This window comes from Bos indicus x Bos taurus, chromosome 3 (genome assembly GCF_003369695.1).
Source record: "Bos indicus x Bos taurus breed Angus x Brahman F1 hybrid chromosome 3, Bos_hybrid_MaternalHap_v2.0, whole genome shotgun sequence".
NCBI classification, from domain to species: domain Eukaryota; kingdom Metazoa; phylum Chordata; class Mammalia; order Artiodactyla; family Bovidae; genus Bos; species Bos indicus x Bos taurus.
The window spans coordinates 75,375,954-75,402,596 of record NC_040078.1 but is presented as its reverse complement, the minus strand read 5'-3'; the positions used below and the strand labels follow the sequence as shown (position 1 = coordinate 75,402,596).

At 37.3% G+C, this 26,643-nt stretch overlaps 1 protein-coding gene across 14 annotated transcripts in view; it reads left to right on the top strand.

Moving 5' to 3' along the window:
* Positions 1 to 26,643, top strand: part of LRRC7 (leucine rich repeat containing 7) — a 622,091-nt gene that overhangs the window by 379,851 nt on the left and 215,597 nt on the right. For all 14 annotated transcript variants that reach the window (XR_003510334.1, XR_003510333.1, XM_027536916.1 and 11 more), the window contains one exon: positions 22,106 to 22,169. Coding sequence is in view for 12 of the 14 variants with exons in the window: in XM_027536916.1 (XP_027392717.1) it covers positions 22,106 to 22,169 (64 nt within the window). In the remaining 2 variants the exon portion in view is untranslated. The remainder of the gene's footprint in view (positions 1 to 22,105; positions 22,170 to 26,643) is intronic.

The window sequence follows — 26,643 nt, the reverse complement described above, 5'->3', positions numbered from 1 at the left end:
TATGCCAGCATAGAAAGTGAAGGTGAAGTCGCTCAGTCGTGTCCGACTCTTCAAGACCCCATGGACTATAGTTCACCAGGCTCCTCCGTCCTTGGGATTCTCCAGGCAAGAATACTGGAGTGGGTTGCCATTTCCTTCTCCGGGGAATCTTCCGGACCCAGGCATCGAACCCAGGTCTGCCACATTGCAGGTGGACGCTTTAACCTCTGAGCCACCAGGGAAGCAAAATACGTTTGATTCAGTCAATTTTTCAAGGAATACTGGACATTTAATTTTACCTAATATAGGCACAAGAATTTAACTCATAAGTAGTATAATTGCTAGTATTTATTGAGTTCACCTATATTAACTCATACGATCATCACATTAATTCTCTGAAGTATAAGTACTATCCTTATTTTATAACTATATATATATATATAAGTATAAAAATTTTAAGAAAGCCCAGAGATAAATGCATGCACATATGGACACCTTATCTTTGACAAAGGAGGCAAGAATACACAATGGATTAAAGACAATCTCTTTAACAAGTGGTGCTGGGAAAACTGGTCAACCACTTGTAAAAGAATGAAACTAGAACACTTTCTAACACCATACACAAAAATAAACTCAAAATGGATTAAAGACCTAAACGTAAGACCAGAAACTATAAAACTCCTAGAGGAGAACATAGGCAAAACACTCTCTGACATACATCACAGCAGGATCCTCTATGACCCACGTCCCAGAATATTGGAAATAAAAGCAAAAATAAACAAATGGGACCTAATTAAACTTAAAAGCTTCTGCACAACAAAGGAAACTATAAGCAAGGTGAAAAGACAGCCTTCAGAATGGGAGAAAATAATAGCAAATGAAGCAACTGACAAACAACTAATCTCAAAAATATACAAGCAACTCCTACAGCTCAACTCCAGAAAAATAAATGACCCAATCAAAAAATGGGCCAAAGAACTAAATAGACATTTCTCCAAAGAAGACATACAGATGGCTAACAAACACATGAAAAGATGCTCAACATCACTCATTATCAGAGAAATGCAAATCAAAACCACTATGAGGTACCATTTCACGCCAGTCAGAATGGCTATGATCCATAAGTCTACAAGCAATAAATGCTGGAGAGGGTGTGGAGAAAAGGGAACCCTCTTACACTGTTGGTGGGAATGCAAACTAGTACAGCCACTATGGGGAACAGCGTGGAGATTCCTTAAAAAACTGGAAATAGAACTGCCTTATGATCCAGCAATCCCACTGCTGGGCATACACACTGAGGAAACCAGAAGGGAAAGAGACACGTGTACCCCAATGTTCATCGCAGCACTGTTTATAACAGCCAGGACATGGAAGCAACCTAGATGTCCATCAGCAGATGAATGGATAAGAAAGCAGTGGTACATATACACAATGGAGTATTACTCAGCCATTAAAAAGAATACATTTGAATCAGTTCTACTGAGGTGGATGAAACTGGAGCCTATTATACAGAGTGAAGTAAGCCAGAAAGAAAAACACCAATACAGTATACTACCGCATATATATGGAATTTAGAAAGACAGTAACAATAACCCTGTATACGAGACAGCAAAAGAGACAGAGATGTATAGAACAGTCTTTTGGACTCTGTGGGAGAGGGAGAGGGTGGGATGATTTGGGAGAATGGCACTGAAATACCTATAATATCATATATGAAATGAGTCGCCAGTCCAGGTTCGATACACAATACTGGATGCTTGGGGCTGGTACACTGGGATGACCCAGAGGGACGGTATGGGGAGGGAGGAGGGAGGAGGGTTCAGGATGGGGAACACATGTATACCTGTGGCAGATTCATTTTGATATATGGCAAAACCAATACAATAGTGTAAAATTTAAAAAGAAAAGAAAAGAAAAAAAATTTATAATTGCTTATGTTTATTGAGTTCACCTGTATTAACTCATACTATCTTCATATTAATTCTCTGAAGTAAATATTAGTACTATCCTTATTTTATAAGTAAGGGCACATAAAGAAATCACTTACCCAATGTCACAAAGTTGGTAAGGTGAGGTGGAAGGGTTCTAACCCTTGCAGCCTGACTCAGAACCCTTGTTCTTAATTACCATGGCTCAGCAAGGTAGAGTCCCCTCAAACTGGATTGAAGTTCTGAGGGTATCTGATGATATTTTTGTAGGTTTAAATACATATTGAGTTCAGGAAAGCTTTACATTTGTTAGCAAAGTATCCAAATCTTAAAAAATAAATAAAAACAGCTTTATTTAAGTATTTTTGTGTGTGTGCGTGTGGTATGTGTGCTTAGTCGCATCGAACTCTGTAACCCCATGGACTGTAGCCTGCCAGGCTCCTCTGTCCATGGAATTCTCCAGGCAAGAATACTGGATTGGGTTGCCATTTCCTACTCCAGGGGATCTTCCCAATGAAGGGAATCGAAACTGCATCTCTTGTACTTCCTGCATTGGCAGGCAGATTTTTTTTTTTATCACTGCACCTGAGAGCACCTGGGAAGCCCTTATTTAAGTATAATTGATATCTAACTGCACATATTGAAAGTAACAATTCGATTAATTTTGAGACATATATACATCAACAAAATCATCACCACAGTCAAGATAATGATCATGTCCATCATCAAAAAAAAACTTTCCTCATGACACTGCTTACCCACTCCCCACCCAGGCAAATACTCTTCTGCTTTCTATCACTACAGATTTATTTGAATTTTCCAGAATTTTATGAAAATGTGATCTTAGAATATATTGTCTTTTTTGGTCTGACTTCTTTTACTGTTTTATTTGTCTACATTTTAATGGTTATCAAATTTTGTTGCTGAAAGTATACATTGTATAAATATAACATAATTTCTTTATCTTCACCTCTTGGTGGATATTTGAGTTGAAAGTTTTCTCCCAGTTTTGCTCTAAGCAGGCTGCTTTTGCTACAAGTAGGCTACTATGAATAGTCAGGTACAAGTCTCTGTATGACTGTCAAATAAAAGAAGTCAGGAACAAGAAATATTTTTGTTTTAATTCATGTAGGCTACAACATGAGGCAAAGCTAGTCTTGTCTCAAGATTTATCAGAAATTATAATAGTGGTTATCTTTTGGGAGGTAAGTTAATGACTAAAAGGGTGCATGAAGGAGACTGCTGCTTTTGGATTCTGAAAGCATTTTATTTCTTCATCTTGATATTGATTATGTGAGAGTCAGTTCAATAAATGAAAATTCATTATACTTCTGATATGTACTCTTTTATAGGTATCTTACACTGTGATTAGAAGTTAAAATAAAAGTGAGGTAGTGAAATGGTTTGGTTCTGTCTAGATGATTTTCTATATGTTATCTGGCATGTATACTTTTTATTGCACTATTCTGGTTATATATTCCTGTAGTATCCTCTCTGGATGTCCTATACCATTACATTTATACCTTTTACTGTGATTACTCTATTTTACTGTACGTCTTCTTGTTATACTATAAAATTTCTATAAAAGAAGAGATAATGTTTAACTTTCTTACCTCCATGTCCATTATCTGGCATGGTGCTTGAAATGTAGTAAGTACTTGATGAATACTTGGATGAATGAGCTTCCCTGGTGGCTCAGATGGTAAAGCTTCTGCCTGCAGTGCAGGAGACCCACGTTCAATCCCTGGGTTGGGAAGATCTCAATCCTGGAGAAGGAAATGGCAACCCACTCTAGTATTTTTGCCTGGAGAATCCCATGGATGGAGGAGCATGGTAGGCTACAGTCCATGGGGTCGCAAAGAGTCAGACATGACTGAGCAACTTCACTTCACTTCACTTCACTTCTGGATGAATGATATGAAATTTTTTTTGTGGTTTCCTATGCGTCTGCTCACCTTATTTGGTTTCTACTGAAGGTTTGGCTTCCCCCAATATTTTATGTCTATAAATATGGATATAATTATGTTTATAAATTATGGATTGTTTTGTGTGATATTTTTTCTTCATAACCTCAATCACTTGTTTTAGCATACATTTTTCAAACAAATAGTAACTTCTGTCATTGAGTGTTTACCATGTGCTTTCAGCACTTTACATCTATCAACTTATTTAAGAGGTACAACCCAATAATATAGATACTCATATAGTTCCAATTTTATGGGAAAACTGAGACACAGGGATACTAAATATCTTGCCCTAAGTTACAAGTCTTATAAATGACAGAGCTCAAATTTGATCCTGGACAGTCTTAAAGACAGAAATCATGATTTATCCAGTATAGTATTCTGTGTTTATATATCTACCACATTATGTCACTACATTTCTTTATGTCTTTCAGAACTTTGATAAAATGTTAGCTTTACACAGTGGCTTTCTCTGACTATTTTATATGAAATAGCAGCTCTCCAAATACTCTCAGTCATTCTCACAATGCTTTACTTTCTTCATAGCACTCTCACCACATGTATGTTGTATGCATGTGTGTTAAGTCCCTTCAGTCATGTCGACTCTGCGACCCTATGGACTGTAGCCCTCCAGGCTCCTCTGTCCATGGTGATTCTCGGGCAAGAATACTGGAGTGGGTTGCCATGCCATACTCCAAGGGATCTTCATGACCCAGGGATCAAACCCATGTCTCTTAGGTCTCCTGCATTGTCAGGAAGATTCTTTACCACTAGCACAGCCTGGGATGCCAGCTGTATTGTATACTTATGTTTATTTCCTTCTCATACATCTCTCCCACTAAAATGGTAGGTCCATAGGGCAGAGACTTTATCTGTTTTCTTTTATCTACATTCTTATATCGTAGAATAAGTCCTAATACATAGTAGATGCTTAATAAATATTAAATCAACAAATAAATGCTTCATAGGATCAATTTATACTGTGATGCTTTGGTGCTTACAGGGTTGGCAAAGGTTTCTAAAAACTTCTTTAGCAGAATCACTTCCTGTTTAGAACAGAGACTAAAAAGAGTCACTATTAGACATCATTACACATTCCATGAAGCACAATTGAACATATCCTGGAAATAGTAACTCTGAGCATTTCTGAACATGCCAGTATCATGTGAATTTTTATTCTGGAAGCAACTTTGTTCTGGCAAGGGAAGCCAAAAGAAAAGTTTTATTTGAAATCATTATAATTTTTGCATTTTTAAAAGACATCTGCAGCTTCTAAATGGAGATTGGTATAGAGGACACAGTAACCAGTTGACAATCCCAAGGAAGTAATTCATGGGACAAACAATGATTTGAACTAGCGCTATGATGGTGAATATAGACATGAGAAGAAACAGGTTTCAGAGAGAGTAGAATCCATAGGACTTCTGACTAATTAGTTAGGGGTTTCTGATTTACGTAGTATCAACTCATACTCAAGAAATAGAGGAGGTCTGGGAAGATAACTAACTTTGTTTTCAACCTGATAAACTGGAAGTGCAAATGATGTAGCCAAAGTGTTCAGCAAAAAATAAAAAATAAAAAATTTTTAGACCTGGAACTTAGGAGCATCTGTGATTAGATAGTTATATTTTAGTCATCAAATGTTTGAGTTTGCATAGGGGGATACTATGTAGAATATTGTTCCAGTATCAACAGATTCTTAACCAACTTTGTATGATTTTAAAATTGTATTTATTTATTTATTTTTGGCTGTGCTGGGTCTTTGTTATCATGCAGGGCTTTTTCTCCAGTTTCTGCTAGCAGAGGCTACTCTCTAGCTACAGTGTGCAGGCTTCTCATTGCAACAGCTTCTCTTGTTGCAAAGCATGGGCTTCAGTAGTTGTGTCCCCCAGTCTATAGAGCACAGGCTCACTAGTTGTAGCACACAGGCTTAGTTTGCTCCGTGGAATATGGGCTCTTTCCCAACCAGGAATCAAACCTGTGTCTCCTGAATTGGCAGGCAGATTCTTTACTGCAAGCCATCAGGGAAGCCCACTCTGTGTGATTTAAGCTGAAAAAGACTTTAATTATAGGACACTGGATAAATGAAAGAACAGACTATATAACAAGTGAGACTTAGGAAAAAGGCAAAAGCAATTTTGAAAAGAACAGTGTGGTGTAATACCATTATTGCCACCACTGAATGCTGAATGCCACTGCTTGTACCGGCACCCTGCCAGCGCTGGGTTCTGACCACCAATATTGAACCATCGCCCTGCAGTGTTACTTTTGCCACTGTTGCTGCTTAAGCCATAAAGAATTCTCCACAGTTAGCTTCTGTGGCAAGAAGGAAGCACGTGTCTGATGTAAAGCCCCTGTACCCAATTCACTAATGCCAGCCAGAGAAACCTGAAAACAAGATACCTGGCTTCTGAAAGGGATGTTGATCCCCAACAGCCAAAAACCTCCATGTACACTTACTCATCAACATTAGGTTTATTAATTGCTGCAGCATGGGAAGCTGCATACCATGGAGAACCATGGAGTAGCTCAGTAAGAGGGAGTTAGGAAAGACTTTTAGGGGATTTTGGAGAAGGTTTGAGTACATGTTTGTCTTTTCTGGATCAGGTATTCTCTGAAAGTGGGACATTCGGTTATTGGAGATTTGGGCATTTTTTAACCCATGAGACCAGGAGAATAGAAAGGAATTGGAGTCGTCATGGGAGAGGTAGTAACACCTCATAGTAATAGAAGCACGAGGTCTGCTTTGGTCTCTATTCAGGTCTGATTTTGTAGTTGACTTATTTCTGTTTTATTGTATCATTGTCTGAAGAGTCCTCAACTGATAATTTTGTGAAATTGCTTATGATCAGCAGGGAAATCTCATGGTTTGGTGGTAGAAGCCAGGCTAGCTACCAGCTGTCAGCTGTCAAGCCTGCTGTTCCTTTCTCAATAGGTAAGCTTTGCCTCCTACCAAGATTCCTAAAGTGGAAATTACCAAAATGCCAGATGTTGGGCATCCAATTTAAAAAATTACCAAGCCTGTAATTTCCAAATATTATTAGTTAGCTCAGGTTGCTGTGACTGAATGATTTGAGCAACAGGAATTTATTTCTCATAGTTATAGAAGTTGGAAGACCAAGACCAAGGTACTGGTCAATTCTGTTCCACAAGAGGACCCTCATAGTCAAAGCTATAGCTTTTCCAGTAGTCAGGTATGGGTGTGAGTGTTGGACCATAAGGAAGGCTGAGCACCGAAGCATTAATGCTTTTGAATAGGGTGCTGGAGGAGACTCTTGATAGTCCCTTGGAGAGCAAGGAGATCAAACCAGTCAATCCTAAAGGAAGTCAACCCTGAATATTCATTGCAAGGACTGATGCTGAAGCTGAAGCTCCAATACTTTGGCCATCTGATGTGAAGAGCCGACATATTGGAAAAAAGACCCTGATGCTGGGAAAGATTGAGGGCGTGAAAAACAACATATATACGTATATATGTATATACTGAAATTATTTCTCCAGTAAGTTTAGTTAGCATCTACCATCTCATTTAGAGGCATAAAAATAAAAAGTAAAAAAAGAAGAAATTTGTTTCCTTATGACAAGAACTCTTAGGATTTCTTCTCAACTACTTTCGTACATATCATACAGCAGTGTTCCCCATAGTCATCATGTTATATATCACATCTCTTACATAGATTTTAAAATATTATTTTCTATTGCTCAGCTTCTCATGAGAGACTTCATATTGGTTGCATATAAACCAAAATGGTTTGGTGGATTTTTTTTTCTGATCTACAAAATTTATGACAGTTTTTCTTATAATAGTCCTCTGATAGCATAATACTTTTCAAGAAGCAAAACCATAACAATATTTTCACTAATAATTTCCTTTCATAAAAATGCAATTCATGTTGATCCACAAAACCAATACAATATTATAAAGTTAAAAAATAAAATAAAATATATCTGATACATATCTAAAGGGGCTCAATTTAGTCTCATGACCTCCCAAGCTAAATCTACCAGAAAATGGTTCCCATTAGAGAACGTAGCTAATTTAGGATACTATAAATGGCTGTAGACAATAATATCTATAGGGGGATTATAGGTAGTAAAACCAGAAAGATAGACTAGTATCAAATTATAATTTCCTTGAGTACAATGTTGAGGAATTTGGACCTTTTCCTGAAATAATTTGATTTCTGTGCCCAGAAATGACATGAATTGAGGGATTACTCTTTGACAGTGATAAATATGGATTAGATGAAGCTGAAAGCTGAAGGTAGGCAACTGGCAAAGAGGCTGTTACAAAGTCCCGGGTCACCAGAGCCCATGAAGTAAGAGGGGCTAAACCAAGAAGTAAGTAAACTAACAAGTGAAAGCAGCTAAGGGATTCTTCATCTTTTAAACCCTAATTCTAATATCATCTGATGTTGTTGTTGTTCAGCCACTAAGTCATGTCCAACTCTGTGTGACCCCGTGAACTGCAGTATGCCAAGTTCCTCTGTCCTCCTTATCTCCCAAAGTTTGTTCAAATTCATGTCCATTGGGTTGGTGATGCTATCTAACCATCTCATCCTCTGCCACCCTCTTCTCCTTTTGCCTTCAGTCTTTCCCAGCATCAGGATCTTGCCCAATGAATCAGCTCTTCACATCAAGTGGTAGAAGATTGGAGCTTCAGCTTCAGTATCAGTCCTTCCAATGAATATTCAGGGTTGATTTCCTTCAGGATTGACTGCTTTAATCTCCTTTAATCTCCAGTCCAAGGGACTCTCAAGAGTCTTCTCCAGCACCACACTTCAAAAGAATCAATTCTTTAACACTCAGTCTTCTTTATGGTCCAGTTCTCACTTCTGTACATGAATACTGGGAAAAAACATAGCTTTGATTGAACAGACCTTTGTCAGCATGTTATCTGATATGAAGCCTTTTCTGGGTCAGGCAGAGAGGATGAAAAGAGAACATATATTCAAGACATATAACAGAGGTAGAATAAACAGATGCTTGAAATTGACTGATTTGGAGGGTGATAGCCTGGAAAATCCCATGGGTGGAGGAGCCTGGTGGGCTGCAATCCATGGGGTTGCAAAGAGTCGGACACGACTGAGTGACTTCACTTTCACTTTTCACTTTCATGCATTGGAGAAGGCAATGGCAACCCACTCCAGTGTTCTTGCCTGGAGAATCCCAGGGATGGGGGAGCCTGGTGGGCTGCCATCTATGGGATCGCACAGAGTCAGACATGACTGAAGTGACTTAGCAGCAGAGGAAGAAAAGTTAGGAATAGCTTCCAAGTTTCTGTTTTAGACTACAAGGAAAGTATTGGTAGCATTTATCAAAATAGGAGATAGAGACGTTAGAGGCAAGTTCTTTCTAGCAGCTTTACTGGGACAATCAATCTTTCCTTTTCTTAAAGTGTGGTGGGCTCCATCTTCTTATTTTGGCACTGATGGTTTTCCATCCCCAAAACCTGTGAGCTCTACTCACAGTGTGAAGGTCCAGTTTGACTCTGGGAACATCACCCACTGTGGCCTCACAGGAGAGTTATTCTCTGAACCGGTCTTCCCCATGAGTGAACTGCTTTGAGAAAGAACTTTCTGTGTCTTCCTCAGGCTTTAACGTTAAGGAAACAAAAATCTCCTTGGAGTCCCTTCTTGTTGCCAAGAGTTTTACTGAGAAAACATTTCTCTATTTCCCAAACATGTCAAATATTTCAATACCTTGGAAAATGCTGATGCTTGTGTCCTTTTCTTTGCTTGAAATTTCCTTTCTGCCTTCTCTGTCCACTGAACTCTTCATCTCATTAGCCCTGATTCCAATATTATCCAATATGAAGCCAACTCTGGGTCAGTTCCTGAATTACAAGTTCTCACAACACTGACATTTTCTGGGCAACATGAGACCCAGGCATAATAAATTAGCACATTAATTTCAAAATCATTGAACTTCTGAATTTTCTGTTAGAATATAAACTCCATCAGAGCAGGGACTATGTTTGTTGTATAAATCCTTGGATTACTGTTTAACACATAAGAAAAACCTCCAATTATCCATTATTATTATTAATTTTAAGTTTTTATGTCCATTTCACTAAGTTGTGAGGTACCTGAAGGCAGTGACGACATGTTAGTCCTAGCCCTTAGCCTAGCATCTGATGTGTGCTCAATAGATGTTTGTTACATTAATGAAATAATTGTTTGTTTAATAAATTTAAAAGGCTTAATTTACAAGGAATTTGTAAAGTGAAGTTTCAGGGTAATACAAAAGAGAGATAATCAATCTGTTACTTTGTCTACAATGACAATGATGTATGAAGTATCAGACCTTTCTTTCTCTTTGGGCACTTAGCTAAGTGTTTTGTAACACTGACAAAAAGTGAATCTTTCCTCAGTAAAATTCAGGTTCAAAAATATAATTTTTGACAGTACGTTGAGAAACACTGTTTAAACTTACGACTTTTTTTTTTTTTTTAACTTTACAATATTGTATTGATTTTGCCATATATCAACATGAATCCACCACAGGTATACACGTGTTCCCCATCCTGAACCCTCCTCCCTCCTCCCTCCCTGTACCATCCCTCTGGGTTGTCCCAGTGCAGCAGCCCCAAGCATCCAGTATCGTGCATCAAACCTGGACTGGCGACTCGTTTCATATATGATATTATACATGTTTCAATGCCATTCTCCCAAATCTTCCCACCCTCTCCCTCTCCCACAGAGTCCAAAAGACTGTTCTATACATCAGTGTCTCTTTTGCTGTCTCGTATACAGGGTTATTGTTACCATCTTTCTAAATTCCATATATGCGTGTTAGTATACTGTATTGGTGGTTTTCTTTCTGGCTTACTTCACTCTGTCTAATAGGCTCCTGCTGCTGCTGCTAAGTCGCTTCAGTCGTGTCTGACTCTGTGCAACCCCATGGACTGCAGCCTACCGGGCTCCTCCGTCCATGGGATTTTCCAGGCAAGAGTACTGGAGTGGGTTGCCATTGCCTTCTCCTATAATAGGCTCCAGTTTATATAATTACCCATAAGAAATAGTGGTATTAGAATTTGGTGTCTTTAACAGATCTTTGATTGAAATGAGTCTTCATTATGAGGCACATTTCACAATGGTCTCATCTGTAGTTTATTTGTTACCTATTGTTCTATTTGGTTTCTCTTGTACAGTCCATTATTTCTTATAGATATTGTATTATATTTTATTTCACAACTTCTGACTGCTGATTGTTATATTTTAACATGATAGACTATGCCAAATTATATCCATGAGGGAAAAATTAGTCCTGTTTCAGTTCAGTTCAGTTCAGTTGCTCAGTTGTGTCTGACTCTTTGTGACCCCATGAACCGCAAGATGCCAGGCCTCCCTGTCCATCACCAGCTCCCAGAGTCCACCGAAACCCATGTCCATTGAGTCAGTGATGCCATCCAACCATCTCATCCTCTGTCCTGTTTAAGGCCAATCAAAAAGTTATCCTAAGTGAATTTGTTTTTAAATGGCTATTTTAAGTGATCATATACGGCTGAAAGAATATATCATTCTAATTATTAAATAAAATCAAATGTTATTTCTATGTATTGATAAACACCATAAAAAATACCAGTAATGTAGGTTTTAGCATTCAAATATTAAGGGAAGAATCTCTCATAGTAAATACATAGAAGAAAAAAATCTAGTTGAGTCTGAGGCAAATATTTTAAGAAGAAGCTGAATTTAGGGGGAAAATTGTGAATATATAACAAATATAAAAGTGAAGAGGTATACAGATTTGAAAAATATTATCTTTACCTTATTTCTGAAACTATAAAGTAATAAAAAGTAAAGAAACAGTATATATATAGACCTACAGTCATTGTTTCTGAAAAGTTGAAATTGTAAACATCAGAAATCATACCAAAATACACAGAATAATTGATGAAAATGAAATTGTCAAAATGAAAAACTATAATTTTGATAAGTCAAATTCAGGAAGGAAAAGACATAAATTACTTATAACATTGTTGGACCTAGAAGGTATTATGTTATTAATCAATGAAATAAGTCAGACAGAGAAAGATACATACATACATAATTTCTATGATAAAATACATACATACATAAATACATACATATACATGGAATCTGAAAACCAAAACACAGGATCAAACAAACAAAAAACAGAAAGAGATCACATAGAGATCAGATGGTTGCCAGAAGGGAAAGGCATCAAGGGGATGAGTGAAATGGATGAAGGAAGTTAGTACAAACTTCTAGTTATAAAATAAATAACAGGGGTGAAATGTACAGCATGAGGAATATAGTTAATAAGTATGTTATATCTTTATATGGTGACAGACGGTAACTAGACTTATCATGGTGATCAATTTGTAATGTATAGAAATGTCAGATCATTATGTTGTGCACCAAGAACTAACATAGGGTTGTAGGTCAATTATACTTCAAATACAAACAAACAAACAAGCTCATAAAAGAGAGATCAGATCTGTGGTTACCAAAGGGAAGAAAGCAAGGAGGGGGTTGAAGATACAAATTTTCCAATTATAGGGTAAATAAGTACAGGGATCAAGACCATCCCCATGGAAAAGAAATGCAAAAAAGCAAAATGGCTGTCTGAGGAGGCCTTACAAATAGCTGTGAAAAGAAGAGAAGTGAAAAGCAAAGGAGAAAAGGAAAGATATAAGCATCTGAATGCAGAGTTCTAAAGAATAGCAAGAAGAGATAAGAAAGCCTTCCTCAGTGACCAATGCAAAGAAATAGAGGAAAACAACAGAATGGGAAAGACTAGAGATCTCCTCAAGGAAATTAGAGATACCAAGGGAACATTTCATGCAAAGATGGGCTCAATAAAGGACAGAAATGGTATGGACCTAACAAAAGCAGTAGATATTAAGAAGAGGTGACAGGAATACACAGAAGAACTGTACAAAAAAGATCTTCATGACCAAGGTAATCACGATGGTGTGATCACTCACCTAGAGCCAGACATCCTGGAATGTGAAGTCAAGTGGGCCTTAGAAAGCATCACTACGAACAAAGCTAGTGGAGTTGATGGAATTCCAGTCAAGCTATTTCAAATCCTGAAAGATGATGCTGTGAAAGTGCTGCACTCAATATGTCAGCAAATTTGGGAAACTCAGCAGTGGCCACAGGACTGGAAAAGGTCAGCTTTCATTCCAATCCCAAAGAAAGGCAATGCCAAAGAATCCTCAAACTACTGCACAATTGCACTCATCTCACACGCTAGTAAAGTAATGCTCAAAATTCTCCAAGCCAGGCTTCAGCAATACGTGAACCGTGAACTTCCTGATGTTCAAGCTGGTTTTAGAAAAGGCAGAGGAACCAGAGACCAAATTGCCAACATCTGCTGGATCATCAAAAAAGCAAGGGAGTTCCAGAAATAACATCTATTTCTGCTTTATTGACTACGCCAAAGCCTTTGACTGTGTGGATCACAATAAACTGTGGAAAATTCTGAAAGAGATAGGAATACCAGATCACCTGACCTGCCTCTTGAGAAACCTATATGCAGGTCAGGAAACAACAGTAGAACTGGACATGGACCAATAGACTGGTTCCAAATAGAAAAAGGAATATGTCAAGGCTGTATATTGTCACCCTGCTTATTTAACTTACATGCAGAGTACATCATGAGGAATGCTGGGCTGGAAGAAGCACAAGCTGGAATCAAGATTGCCGGGAGAAATATCAATAAGCTCAGATATGCAGATGACACCACCCTTATGGCAGAAAGTGAAGAGGAACTAAAAAGTTTCTTGATGAAAGTGAAAGAGGAGGGTGAAAACGTTGGCTTAAAGCTCAACATTCAGAAAATGAAGATCATGGCATCCAGCCCCATCACTTCATGGGAAATAGATGGGGAAATAGTGGAAACAGTGTCAGACTTTATTTTTCTGGGCTCCAAAATCACTGCAGATGGTGACTGCAGCCATGAAATTAAAAGACGCTTACTCCTTGGAAGGAAAGTTATGACCAACCTAGATAGCATATTCAAAAGCAGAGACATTACTTTGCCAACAAAGGTCCGTCTAGTCAAGGCTATGGTTTTTCCTGTGGTCATGTATGGATTTGAGAGTTGGACTGTGAAGAAAGCTGAGCGCTGAAGAATTGATGCTTTTGAACTGTGGTGTTGGAGAAGACTCTTGAGAGTCCCTTGGACTGCAAGGAGATCCAACCAGTCCATTCTGAAGGAGATCAGTCCTGGGTGTTCTTTGGAAGGAATGATGTTAAAGCTGAAACTCCAGTACTTTGGCCACCTCATGCGAAGAGTTGACTCATTGGAAAAAACTCTGATGCTGGGAGGGTTTGGGGGCAGGAGGAGAAGGGGACGACAGAGGATGAGATGGCTGGATGGCATCACTGACTCGATGGACGTGAGTCTGAGTAAACTCCGGGAGTTGGTGATGGACAGGGAGGCCTGGCGTGCTGTGATTCATGGGGTCGCCAAAAGTCGGACATGACTGAGCGACTGAACTGAACTGAACTCAAGTACTAGGAGTGTGATGTATAACATGAATAATGTAATTAACACTCCTGTATATTCTATATGAAAGTCACTTAGAGAATAAATACTAAGAGATCTCATCACAGGAAAAAAATTTTTTTTCTTCTTTTTTTATCTATATGAAATGATGGATGGTCACTAAACCTATTGTGGTAATCATTTCATTATATAAGTCAAATCATCTTGCTGGACATCTTTAAACTTGTATAGTACTGTATGTCAATTATAGGTCAATAAAAGTGGAAGAAAAAAAAAACAAAATCAATTGAAGCTTCAAAAGCTTTGCAAATAATTTTATACATATTTTCTATTTCTTTTTAAATTATTAAAAATGAATATTATCTCTAAAAGTCCCAAAAGCGCCTTTGTACTTAATTTAAGTAGTAAAATATTCATTTCTGCACTAGCTTAGTATTGTCAAAAAATGTCTTTTCTAATCAAGAACAAAAGTGCTAAGACTATTTCTTTTATTTCTTTTATACTTTTGCATAAAACTCAAATTAATAAATCAGGATTTTTTTTAAATAAGTGGGATATCAGACACTTCTAGGATTTAAAAGATCTTTATTTTAACTTTAGATCTGCCACCAATATGCCATGTGACACTCTTAGAGGTACTTAATAGCTTGGTAGAAGGAGTGTATTTAGAAATATGCTTTTGGATGTAAGAAACAGAATTCTGAGTAAAAGTGGCTTTTTAAGTAATAGGCACCTTGTTGTCCATAACAAAGCCTTGAGATAAGCAGTTCTAGAGTTGGTTTCAGTGGCTTAATGATTTTACCAAAAGCGCTTTCAATTTTTCTATATACTATTCCCAGCATGTTGGTTGTCATCCTTGGGTTTGTTGCCTCATGGTTTCATAGTGTCTGCCACAACTCCAGACCTCACATTTTCATTCAAACATGAGACAAAGAGAAGAAAGAGGGATGGGGGAAAGTTCGCATGCCTCTCTCCCTCTTTTTAAATCAAGGGGAAAATTTTTTCTTAGGATCTCCCTCAGAATCTCTTTTCCTCCTCTTTCTGTTCTAGTAACCAGAACTGAGTCATATGCTATGTCCTAGCTGCAGAGGAGGTTTGCCTAGTAACTCTTTGGCATTTCCAGTTTCTGATGCAGGCTGATACCGCTGGCAAGGAAGAAAGAGAAAGGAAATGACAGTTGTCTGGGAAACCAGCCATGGCTACCTTGGCAGATTATTTTCAAAGGGTTTTATCTGCTAAAGTTCAAATTCTATGACATCTTAGTCACAGAGTGTCTCTGTATTATACATCAGTCAGCGTTATCAGCACTCTAAGGCCAGATCTATCTAAAAGTACATGAATATATAGAAAACCCAATGTGGCAAGTTATATTTTTTTTTCAAATAATAGAAATAATGATCCTGAAACAATGAGCCTGTGTGTGTGTGTGTGTGTGCATGTGTGTGTGTGTGTGTGTGTGTGAAAAGGGTCTCATAAAACACACAGGGTCCCTGCTCAGTTTAAAACTATAGGAGTTTTAAAATAGCTTTGCCTGAGTGTTTTTTCAGTAGCATTTGAAACCTATTCATGAGCAGACAGTGTAGGTTGCAGCATATTCTAGTGCAGATGAACATCTTCATAGTTGACTATATTTCCCATAACCTCTTGATTGGACTGCTTCAGTGCAAGTTAGGAGCTTCAGTTCCTCCAGTGTGGTCATCCACAGAGATAATTGTTGTAGTTTCTGCTCATATGTCACCATCCCTCCAGAAAGAGTTGAAAAAGTCTTATACAATTTTTTCTTTGTTGCATTGTCATGAGTTAGGAATGCATAAAAATGTTTGGTCAGTGGGAAAATTCATGTTCAGAGTGAATGAATGATTGGTTCTGGTCATAAACCCAAGAGGACTAGAGAGAGAGTAATGAAATTCAGCCTTCTCCTCAATCTAATTAGAGCAGTGCAGAAATTGTCTTATATCTGGTTGCTGTTTCAGTTCAGTTCAGTCTCTCAGTCGTGTCCATTTACAAGGTACTATTTTACACTTCATTGGAGAAGTTTATCTTACTATATGAACTAGAGGTCATCTTCAGAAGTTGCCTGTGAGTTTATTTCTTCATACAGAATATTTTTTCATGCTATGCATTAAATTAGAGAAATGTAGTTATAGGAAAGAAAAATTTTTCAATATGACATCAAGAAATCAGCTTAAACTTTTAAATGTTGAATATTTAAAAGGAAAAAATATTTCCCAAGGACACACTGAAAATATGTGACAGTTTGATATAAATTATATATTTTAAATATTTTTCTAATAATTTAAATACTATAAGGAGACCTATCTTAATTAGAAGCATTTGCAAATTGCTTAATTAGAATTAAAAACTAAGTCTTCTCAATATTCTTCAGCAAAATAATAGATGGTTTGTGTGGTTACATGTCCTTCTGGGATATCCAAGGAGTCAGTTTAGCTTTTTGTTGCTCTTCTTAGGAGGAAATTGAATGGATATGATGTAGAGTACATAAGTATTGTAATTGTAACATTGCCTTAAGATTTAGCAATAATCAAGGAAGAATTGTCTTAATTTTTATTGGAATATAGTTTGATTTACAATGTTGTGTATTATCAGGTATACAGCATAGTGAATCAGTTATACATAAGCATACATCCATTCTTTTTTTAAGATTCTATTCCTGTATAGGCATTAAGGGAGAATTTTTATAGAAAATATTTTATCATAGAAATTATGTTATTGGATACTAGATTTTATATTTTTTCTGGTGTGTAAAGATAATGAATGTACATTTCTTCAAAATAAATGAGGTATGCCAGTGTTGCATTTTGAAAGAATATCAATTCCTGAGCCTTCTTGTCCTCAGTACATATGTCATAAGAAATGATTTATCTCAAAATATAATGTTCATTTAAAGAAAGATTGTGAACAAGAGAAGTACCCAATAGTGTGGTAGAATTGGCATGTCCAAAGTATAAAATACAAATGTCCATTTAACATAGGAGATGGATTAAGTAAAGTGGAAAGATAGTATATGCTTTCCCTAAGTTCCAATGAGACAGAAACATCAGACAGTAGGAACTGAGGGGAGTTTTCCTATCCTTGTGACATGAATAGCCACTAATTAGAGAGTGTCTGAGAACATTTGAAAGACAAGTTAAAAGCTGGAATGTATAAACCCATGCCAAAAATTTGCAGAATCTTGCAAGAGTCAGCAAACCCAAGTTACTGCACTGGGAATTTATGGAGAAACAAAAATCCTGCCAACTTAATGTGGCTTCAGAAGTAATTGTACACTTAAATAGATAAAACCTCTGAATCTGATAAAAAGCAAATCACAGGTTATACAATTTTATCAAAGTGACAGATGTACCAAGATATTGCATTATTTCCCGTAATTGCTCTAACTGGAATCTTTTACCAGATTTGCAATTGGATAAATGCTATAAAGTAATAGCATTCTAGTAAGGATTTAATTTTCATAAGTGCAACCAAATGACACTATTAAGAACAAATGCCCCTAGATTCCAGTAACATGTACCCTAAGAATAAGAATTTCAAATAGTATACAAATACAGTTATCTAGTGGCAATTATCTAGTGATAAATATTTCCAGTCCTTAATTTATCTGTTATATCAAGTTTTGAAGACTTAGATATTTCTTACAGACCAGGCTTATATCATAAACACATGGAGCTATCTAGATTGATGTAGACCAGGAGTTGGAAAATTATGGCTTCTGTTCCAAATTTGGTGACACATTTTTTATAAATAAAACTTTATTGAAAAACAATCATCTTCATTTGTTAACATGTCATATATGGCATTGCACTACAATGGCATAATTGAGTAATTGAGACAGAGACAATATGGCCCACAGAACATAAAACACTTCTTATCTAGCCCTAAATAGAAAAACGTTTGTTGACCCCTGGCATAGACTACAGTCAGCTTTAGAGCATATCCTTTTCTTAAAAACATTCATATTTAAACAATGGTCAAGCCAAATAATTCAGGCCAGATTTAGATGACTAGCCACTGCTGGAAAAAGAGATCCTGTGTCAGCCCTGACACTAACTTTCCATGTGACCTTAAACAAGTCACCAAATCTCCTCTAGAGAGAAGGAAACATTCCTTTTTCCTGAGGTTGCAGTGCATAACACCAAATGGCAAAAATCAACATGGTCTTTTAAAAAAGAATGTGAAAATCAAACCAGGGAACATGTCTAAAATAGTTATAAATGCAAGGAGAGCCTGAAGTGAATATTGGGAGCTGAGAGGCAGAGCCTGATTGGTCAGAGTTTCAAGCAGACAAATGAGGATGATGTGATCAAATTTAAATCCTGTACTCATGATAGGAAAACACACAGGCTTGTGTTTTCATGCACTAAGAATATGTCTACGATTTTATGGACTAGAATGGAGAAGAACACAATTTCGTCACCTGCAAAAAATCATTTAAAGCATTCTCCTAGTCTAAGAAATGTCCTATAGAAAAGAGAAATGTTTTTGATCATATATATGGGAAATAGTCAAAATGAATCTGTTAAATAATCATAATAAGCATTTGTATATTTTATGAGAAATCCTGCTGATAAGAAACCTATTTGACATTTTTTAAGCAAGATTCTTTGGAAGGACTGATGCTAAAGCTGAAACTCCAGTATTTTGGCCACCTCATGTGAAAAGTTGACTCATTGGAAAAGACTCTGATGCTGGGAGGGATTGGGGGCAGGAGGAGAAGGGGACGCCAGAGGATGAGATGGCTGGATGGCATCACTGACTCGATGGACGTGAGTCTGAGTGCACTCCAGGAGTTGATGATGGACAGGGAGGCCTGGCGTGCTGCAATTTATGGGGTCGCAAAGAGTCGGACACAACTGAGTGACTGAACTGAACTGAACTAAACTGAAGCAAGATTTGCCAAAATGTACTGGCCATCCGAGTTTTTTAAAAATCATGCAACACATAAGTCCTTAGGAAAACTTCAGGAAACTCTAACCTCAATAATTTCTTAAAATATTTCCAACTCTGAAATTCTTCCCTAAGTTTTTCAATACCTAACTCTTAAAGACCACCTACCATATGTCAGGCACTATTTATGTGCTTTAACTTATTAACTTATTTTAATCATCAGAATAACCCTATAATGTAAGGATTCTTATTATCATTCCCATATTACAGATCAGAAGCAAAGATATTCTTGTTGGTTTAAAGTCAAACAGCTAGTGAGAGGTAGAATTGGGATTTAAACCCAGGTTGTCTGAATTGATTCTGTGTCCTAAACTGCTTTCCTTTTAGAGTTTTGTTGCTGTATTTGAGATATCAAAAAAAGTGAAAAACTCACCTACATATATCACTTAGTATTTTTTATTATTTGGAATTTTTAAAACCTACTAGTTGAAATGTCAGGAGTAAACTTAACACAAGATATAGATATTCTAAGACAGATGAACTTCAGCTTTATCTGCCTTTAACATTATGCATAATTCTTAGTAAGTAAGCTAATGTATATTCATTACAATATTCATTAAATCAGGCCTATTAGGATATCTCTTTAGCAACTGTTAATTAATTGTAGATGCCTGGTAAAAATTGAATGGTTTTTCTTTGTAAATATTTCTAGAATTCAAACATCTCACTGGTAAAGAATTATTCACTCATGCACATATGAATATCTTCACTAAACAAACACTGACTGAGAAGCTGTTTGTGTGACTGACAATTTACTTGCTCTCATGAAGCTTGAATCTATCAGGAGGGAAATAATTAGGAAGTAAACAAAAAGTATTTTAATTTTCAGTAATAAATATTAAAATAAAAATGTTAAATACTTTCTACGGTAAGTGTTAAGAAGATGAAACAGGGCAATATACAAAGTGAAGATGCGAAGGGAGATTTAATTTGGGGATATGAGGAGGAAACATATGAGCTGAGTTGAAGAGGAGCCAGCTTTGGAAAGATTTATGGGTAGAATGTTATAGGCAGGAGAAGTAACGATGATAAAAGTAACAGTCATGGATATTTTACACATTTCTACCACTTTTACATATATAATATGAACATAGGTTGGTAAACATCATTTAACACAATTGAGTACCAATTTCATTAGAACTTGCTCATTAGAACTTCAGATAACTAGGTAAACATTACAAATGAGTCTGAATTATCAGCAAGTTACTTCGTTCAGACAAGTGATGATAAAATTGTCAGCATAACTGATGGAGAATGTGACCCAAACTGTAACCAAGTCCTGATATTTTCTCCCTGACCTATGGTTGTGATCGTGCCTTCCAGGCCAGTCATTTGCAAGGGGAAGTCATACCAGTTAGATTCCTGTGCGGAGACAGGGAAATAGGCCCCAGACCCACACGTGTTTACCATAAGGACAAAGGCGTACAGTCGAATGAGTACACTATACTCACATTTCTTGTCTATGAGACCTGATTACCCTGTTAGAAAATGCAATCCTGTCATAAGAATTCTTCTTATCTTCCTCCTCTGCTTAACTGTTCTTCATAGCACTTACAACCTTCTAGTATATTATTTTATTTTACTTAATCATTTTATTTATTGTCATTATCATCTGCACTGGAAGTACAGTCCTTTCAAGGAGTAATTTTTCTTTCTTTTCACACAGTGCTATTCCCCAGACCCCAGAAGACTCTCTAGCACCTAATAATCTTTCAAAAGCAGTTTATGAGTAGAGAAAGAGTACACTTTTTTTTTTTTTTTTGGCATTTCTGAGTGCCTGAAAGAGTCTGAATTATAGTAGTATTTCATTTGCTGCTCATGAAAGTCCTATAAGATAGTGGCTACATGGACTTTAAAGATGAAGGAACTAAATTTTTTTAAGATTTGAGCCAACAATGCCTCCAGAGTTTCTGTACATAGTCAAGACTTGAGGATAGCATTCTGGTTAGTGGGGAGATAAAAAGTTTGAAAATAAGAAGAATGGTACTACCTTTTCCTATGTTGTTTGTTATACTTGAAAATGGCTTGACAAATACTGATTATGTATGTAATGCGCATGAGTACTTCTAAGCTTTGGGACCAACTCTCCCCCAAGGTTTACAGTTATTCAAAGCTGTAACATCATCAAGCCAATATGCTTAGGAGATAATGAGTACAAAAGTTAGGAGTAGGGGATTTTAGTACAAGCTCCTATGTATAAAATAAGCTACCGGGTATATAGTTTATAATATCTATAAATGAAATATAACCTTTAAAAATTGTGAATAACAACCTTGTCCATCTGAAACTTACATGATATTTTAAATCGACTATACCTGAATAGAAAAGAAAAAAGTTGGTCTAAGAAATTCATTTAAGGTAGTAAAAATTGACAAGATTGATGATGAATTGTGGCCATACTGTGGAATTTTAAAATGCTTCATGAAGAGCTGAGTTTATCCTTTGGTTCCCAAGCCTGTGTGGATTATTAAAAATATGGATGTTAGAGCCTCAACTAGTACCTTGTACTGGTACAGATATTTAACAAGCTTCCCAGACTTTCATTAATCAGTCAGGCTTGTACTCCATCCACAGACTGGCATTTGGAAACATGGTAAGCTACTAAAGGTTTTCAGGTAACAGTTTGAACATGTCTCTGTATATTTGAAATTTACTTCTCCCTGAAAAATACCCCCATATCTGTACATAATATACCCAGATAAATCTGACAAGAAGGTGGCTGGAATGTTTTTTGGAGCAATGTGTCATACACTGCCTCACAATATTTTTCTCCATCTGTTATAGGTCAATGCACAAACTGGCCCAGTTGGAAAGACTTGACCTAGGCAATAATGAATTCAGTGAGCTGGTGAGTGAATACATTTTCTAAACTTGACTAATAAATCACCAGGAGATTATTTCTGTTGCTCTTTGTAACCCCAGGTATTAAATCAAGTGCACATTTACATTTTCTAAATATAAAAACAAAATAAAATCTGAAATTAAAGTGGTATTAGGATTAACTTTTTTTAAAAGGGTAGGGTAAATAGATAGGCAGATGCAAATTGTCAGTTTTGAGCACGAGCTATGTAGCAGACACCATGTTCAGTGTGTTACATATGTTGCCTCATTTAATCCTGATTTGCCATGTTACCATAATAACTTTATAGAAACAAGCTGAAAGTGGTCACCGATTTACATATCTTTTATGTGGTTGAACAGGGCTTCCCTCATAGCTCAGTTGTTAAAGAATCTGCCTGCAATGCAGGAGACCCCAGTTCGATTCCTGCGTTGGGAAGATCCACTACAGAAGGGATAGGCTACCCACTCCAGTATTCTTGGGCTTCCCTTGTGGCTCAGCTGGTAAAGAATCCACCTGTAATGTGGGAGACCAGGGTTTGATCCCTGGATTGGGAAAATCCCCTGGAGAAGGGGAAGGTTACCCAAGCCAGTTTCTGGCCTGGATTCAAGACATCCTGGATTCCATGGCCTGGATTCCAGACATCCTGGAATGTGAAGTTAAGTGGGCCTTAGGAAGCATCCCTATGAACAAAGCTAGTGGAGGTAATGGAACTCTATCCAAGCTATTTCAAATCCTAAAAGATGATGCTATAAAAGTGCTAAGCTCAATATGCCAGCAAATCTGGAAGACTCAGCAGTGGCCACAGTTCTGGAAAAGGTCAGTTTTCATTCCAGTCCCAAAGAAAGGCAATGCCAAAGAATGTTCAAACTACTGCACAATTGCACTCATCTCACATGCTAGCAAAGTAATGCTCAAAATTCTCCAAGCCAGGCTTCAACAGTATGTGAACCATCAACTTCCAGATGTTTGAGCTGGATTTTAAAAAGGCAGAGGAACCAGAGATGAAATTGCCAACATCCGTTGGATCATTGAAAAAGCAAGAGAATTCCAGAAAAACATCTACTTTTGCTTTATTGACTATGCCAAAACCTTTGACTGTGTGGATCACAAAAAACTGTGGAAAATTCTGAAAGAGATGGGAATACCAGACCACCTGACTTGCCTCCTGAGAAATCTCTATGCAGGTCAAGAAGCAACAGTTAGAACTGGACATGGAGCAGCAGACTGGTTCCAAATAGGGAAAGGAGTACTGTTGTCACCCTTCTTATTTAACTCATATGCAGAGGACGTCATGTGAAACGCTGGGCTGGATGAAGCACAAGCTGGAATCGAGATTGCTGGGAGAAATATCAATAACCTCAGATATGCAGATGACACCACCCTTATGGCAAAAAGTGAAAAAGAACTAAAGAGCCTCTTGATGAAAGTGAAAGAGGAGAGTGAAAAAGTTGGCTTAAAGCTCAACATTCAGAAAACTAAGATCATGACATCCGATCCCATCACTTCATGGCAAATAGATAGGAAAACAATGGAAAGAGTGACAGATTTTATTTTGGGGGGCTCCAAAATCACTGCAGATGGTGACTGCAGCCATGAAATTAAAAGACTCTTAGTCCTTGGAAGAAAAGTTATGACCAACCTAGACAGCATGTTAAAAAGCATAGACATTACTCTACCAACAAAGGTCCATCTAGTCAAGGCTATGGTTTTTCCAGTGGTCATGTATGGATGTGAGAGTTGGACTATAAAGAAAGCTGAGCACCAAAGAATTGATGCTTTTGAACTGTGTTGTTGGAGAAGATTCTTGAGAGTCCCTTGGACTGCAAGGAGATCCAACCAGTCAATCCTAAAGGAGATCAGTCCTTCGTGTTCATTGGAAGGACTGATGTTGAAGCTGAAACTCCAATACTTTGGCCACCTGATTCGAAGAGCTGACTCATTTGAAAAGACCCTGATGCTGGGAAAGATTGAAGTTGAGAGAAGGGGATGACAGAGGATGAGATGGTTGGATGGCATCACCGATTCAATGGACATGAGTTTGGGTAAACTCCAGGAGTTGGTTATGGATAGGGAGGCCTGGCGTGCTGTGGTCTATGGGGTTGCAAAGAATTGGACACAACTGAGCAACTGAACTAAACTGGACTGAACTTAGACCATAACTGATTTGGTCATTATTCCAGCCTTTATCCAGTTTATTGAGGCTAAAAACTGACTTTTATTCCTTTGTGATTAGAAGTTTAATCTAATTTTAAGAGTTGCATGGTCCCTTTAGGTTGTGTTCATCTTTCTTGCAGAGAAATGCTCTGTCATCTCTTGCCTTTCTCTGCATGTCTCTTTAAGATGGAATTTGGGTGAGTGCAAAGGAAGGTACATGTCTTTCTAACTTGAGGGAAAGAGACTCCCTGGTCTCAGACTGGTTTTCAGAAATGTTGGCCTCTGAGGATGACGTCTGCAGCTGATACTACCTTCTATGTCCAGTCTGCAGTTCTGAACCTGCAGTCAGTCTTTTGGGCTCAGGCAGTACCCACCTGGTAGCATTGGCCATCTGCCTCTTGCTGAAGGTGCAATCACCCAGCTATCATTGCGTGTGCATGCATGAGTCCCTGCCCTGTCTTCCCTCCAGCACCATGCTTGGCAGTCTGTCCCTGGATTCTGTTGTGAAGGAACCCTCACCAGTTACAATGCTGCTGCTGCTGCGTCGCTTTAGTCGTGTCCAACTCTGTATGACCCAATAGACGGCAGCCAACCAGTTCTTCCCATCCCAGGCAAGAACACTGGAGTGAGTTGCCATTTCCTTCCCCAATGCATGAAAGTGAAAAGTGAAAGTGAAGTCGCTCAGTTGTGTCCGACTCTAGCGACCCCATGGACTGCAGCCTACCAGGCTCCTCGGTCCATGGGATTTTCTAGGCAAAAGTACTGGAGTGGGTTGCCATTGCCTTCTCCAACAATGCTGCTAGTGGCCCTAAACAAGTCTACAGGCTCCGAGAATCCACATGACATGCAAACTGAAAAAGGTCCAATAAAAAAAAAATTTCAGAGCTTCCTTTTGCCTATTAAACTGCACTGCCAAGCTTGCTCTGCTTTGGATGCACCTAACTTTGTTATAGGGCAGCTGGCAAGGTGGCCTCAACACAATATATCAAGAGGACCTGGTACCTAGTATAACACACCTCTGGTATTTTTAAGGGAAACGTTTATTAATTTAAGTAGAGCGAGAGGTAATGGTAGTGCATAACAGTAGCAAAACTAGTTTATACTATTTTTAAAATTAGTTTTTAAGAAGGTAGGATCTGCCCATGACATATAACTTGGCCTAGTAGTTGAAAGAACATGCACAATGGATTCAGATGACTGAGATTTAACTTTCATCACTGGTTAGCTGGGTACCTTTAGGTCTGTAACTTACTCTCTATCCTCAGCTTCCTCTTCAATAAAATAAAGGTATCAAACCTAACTATCTCATAGACTTTTTGAGAGAATTTCATGTGAGAGAATCTATAATAAACAATGTGTGTTTCAAATGAATTTCAATTCTGTCCTGTATAGCATTTTGCAATCCTTTTGTATGGATACTTTGTGAATCAATGTTTTACTATAAATATTTGCATCAACAAAGATGAATAAGACATGTTTATTTTTTGAAATTAAGCTTACTAAAAGTAAATTTTAAATACATCTATTTTACCTTCTGCTGTATGATGTCTAAGAAATCATCTGAGCAAAAATATCTTTTACTTTTGAACTCCCAATATTCCCACTTGTCACAAAGTAGGTCTCTTAAACATTTTGTTTTGCATTTGTACTGGGGTACTTTATTTGATAATACTCAGTAATTTGGTAGGGTAGGGGGATGGGAGTATAATTCTAGAACTTCATATCTCTAATATTATTTACTTTTAGCCAAATTTTTGACTTTCATTAATCATACATGTGGGAGTAGCTGTTGTTTCTCTGACAGTAACAATTTTTAATGTGAAAATAAGAGAATTTGCTCTGATAAGAGACCTCTAGAAGCAATATCACATGGAGGAAAGGGAATTAAATTCCAATCTGTAGCTAAATACTGACACATAGAAGATTATTAGATGATTCATTTTGTGACACAGTAAAGAAGTGGAGAGATGGCAGTAAGTAAAAAAGAAAGAATGGGGAAGCCTAATGAAGAGAACAGATGTCAGCTTGTTACAGAAGCAATGTACATACCCTGCATAAGGTTTGAACTGGATGCCTACTTATGGGTGCTTTTGTAGTAATAAAAGATTCTACATAAAAGAAATTATGCTTCTAATAGCAGCAAATTCTAGAAAATTCTGGACACAGTTCTGAAACATAATAGATTCTTAAAGCTTTTTTTCCCCAAAGATATCTTTTACAGCTTTTTATTCAATATAAAAATTAAATAAATGTTCATTTAAAAATTTATAAAATTAAAAGTATAAAGATGATAGTATAAATAATTGGTGATTTCATCCACTTGTGT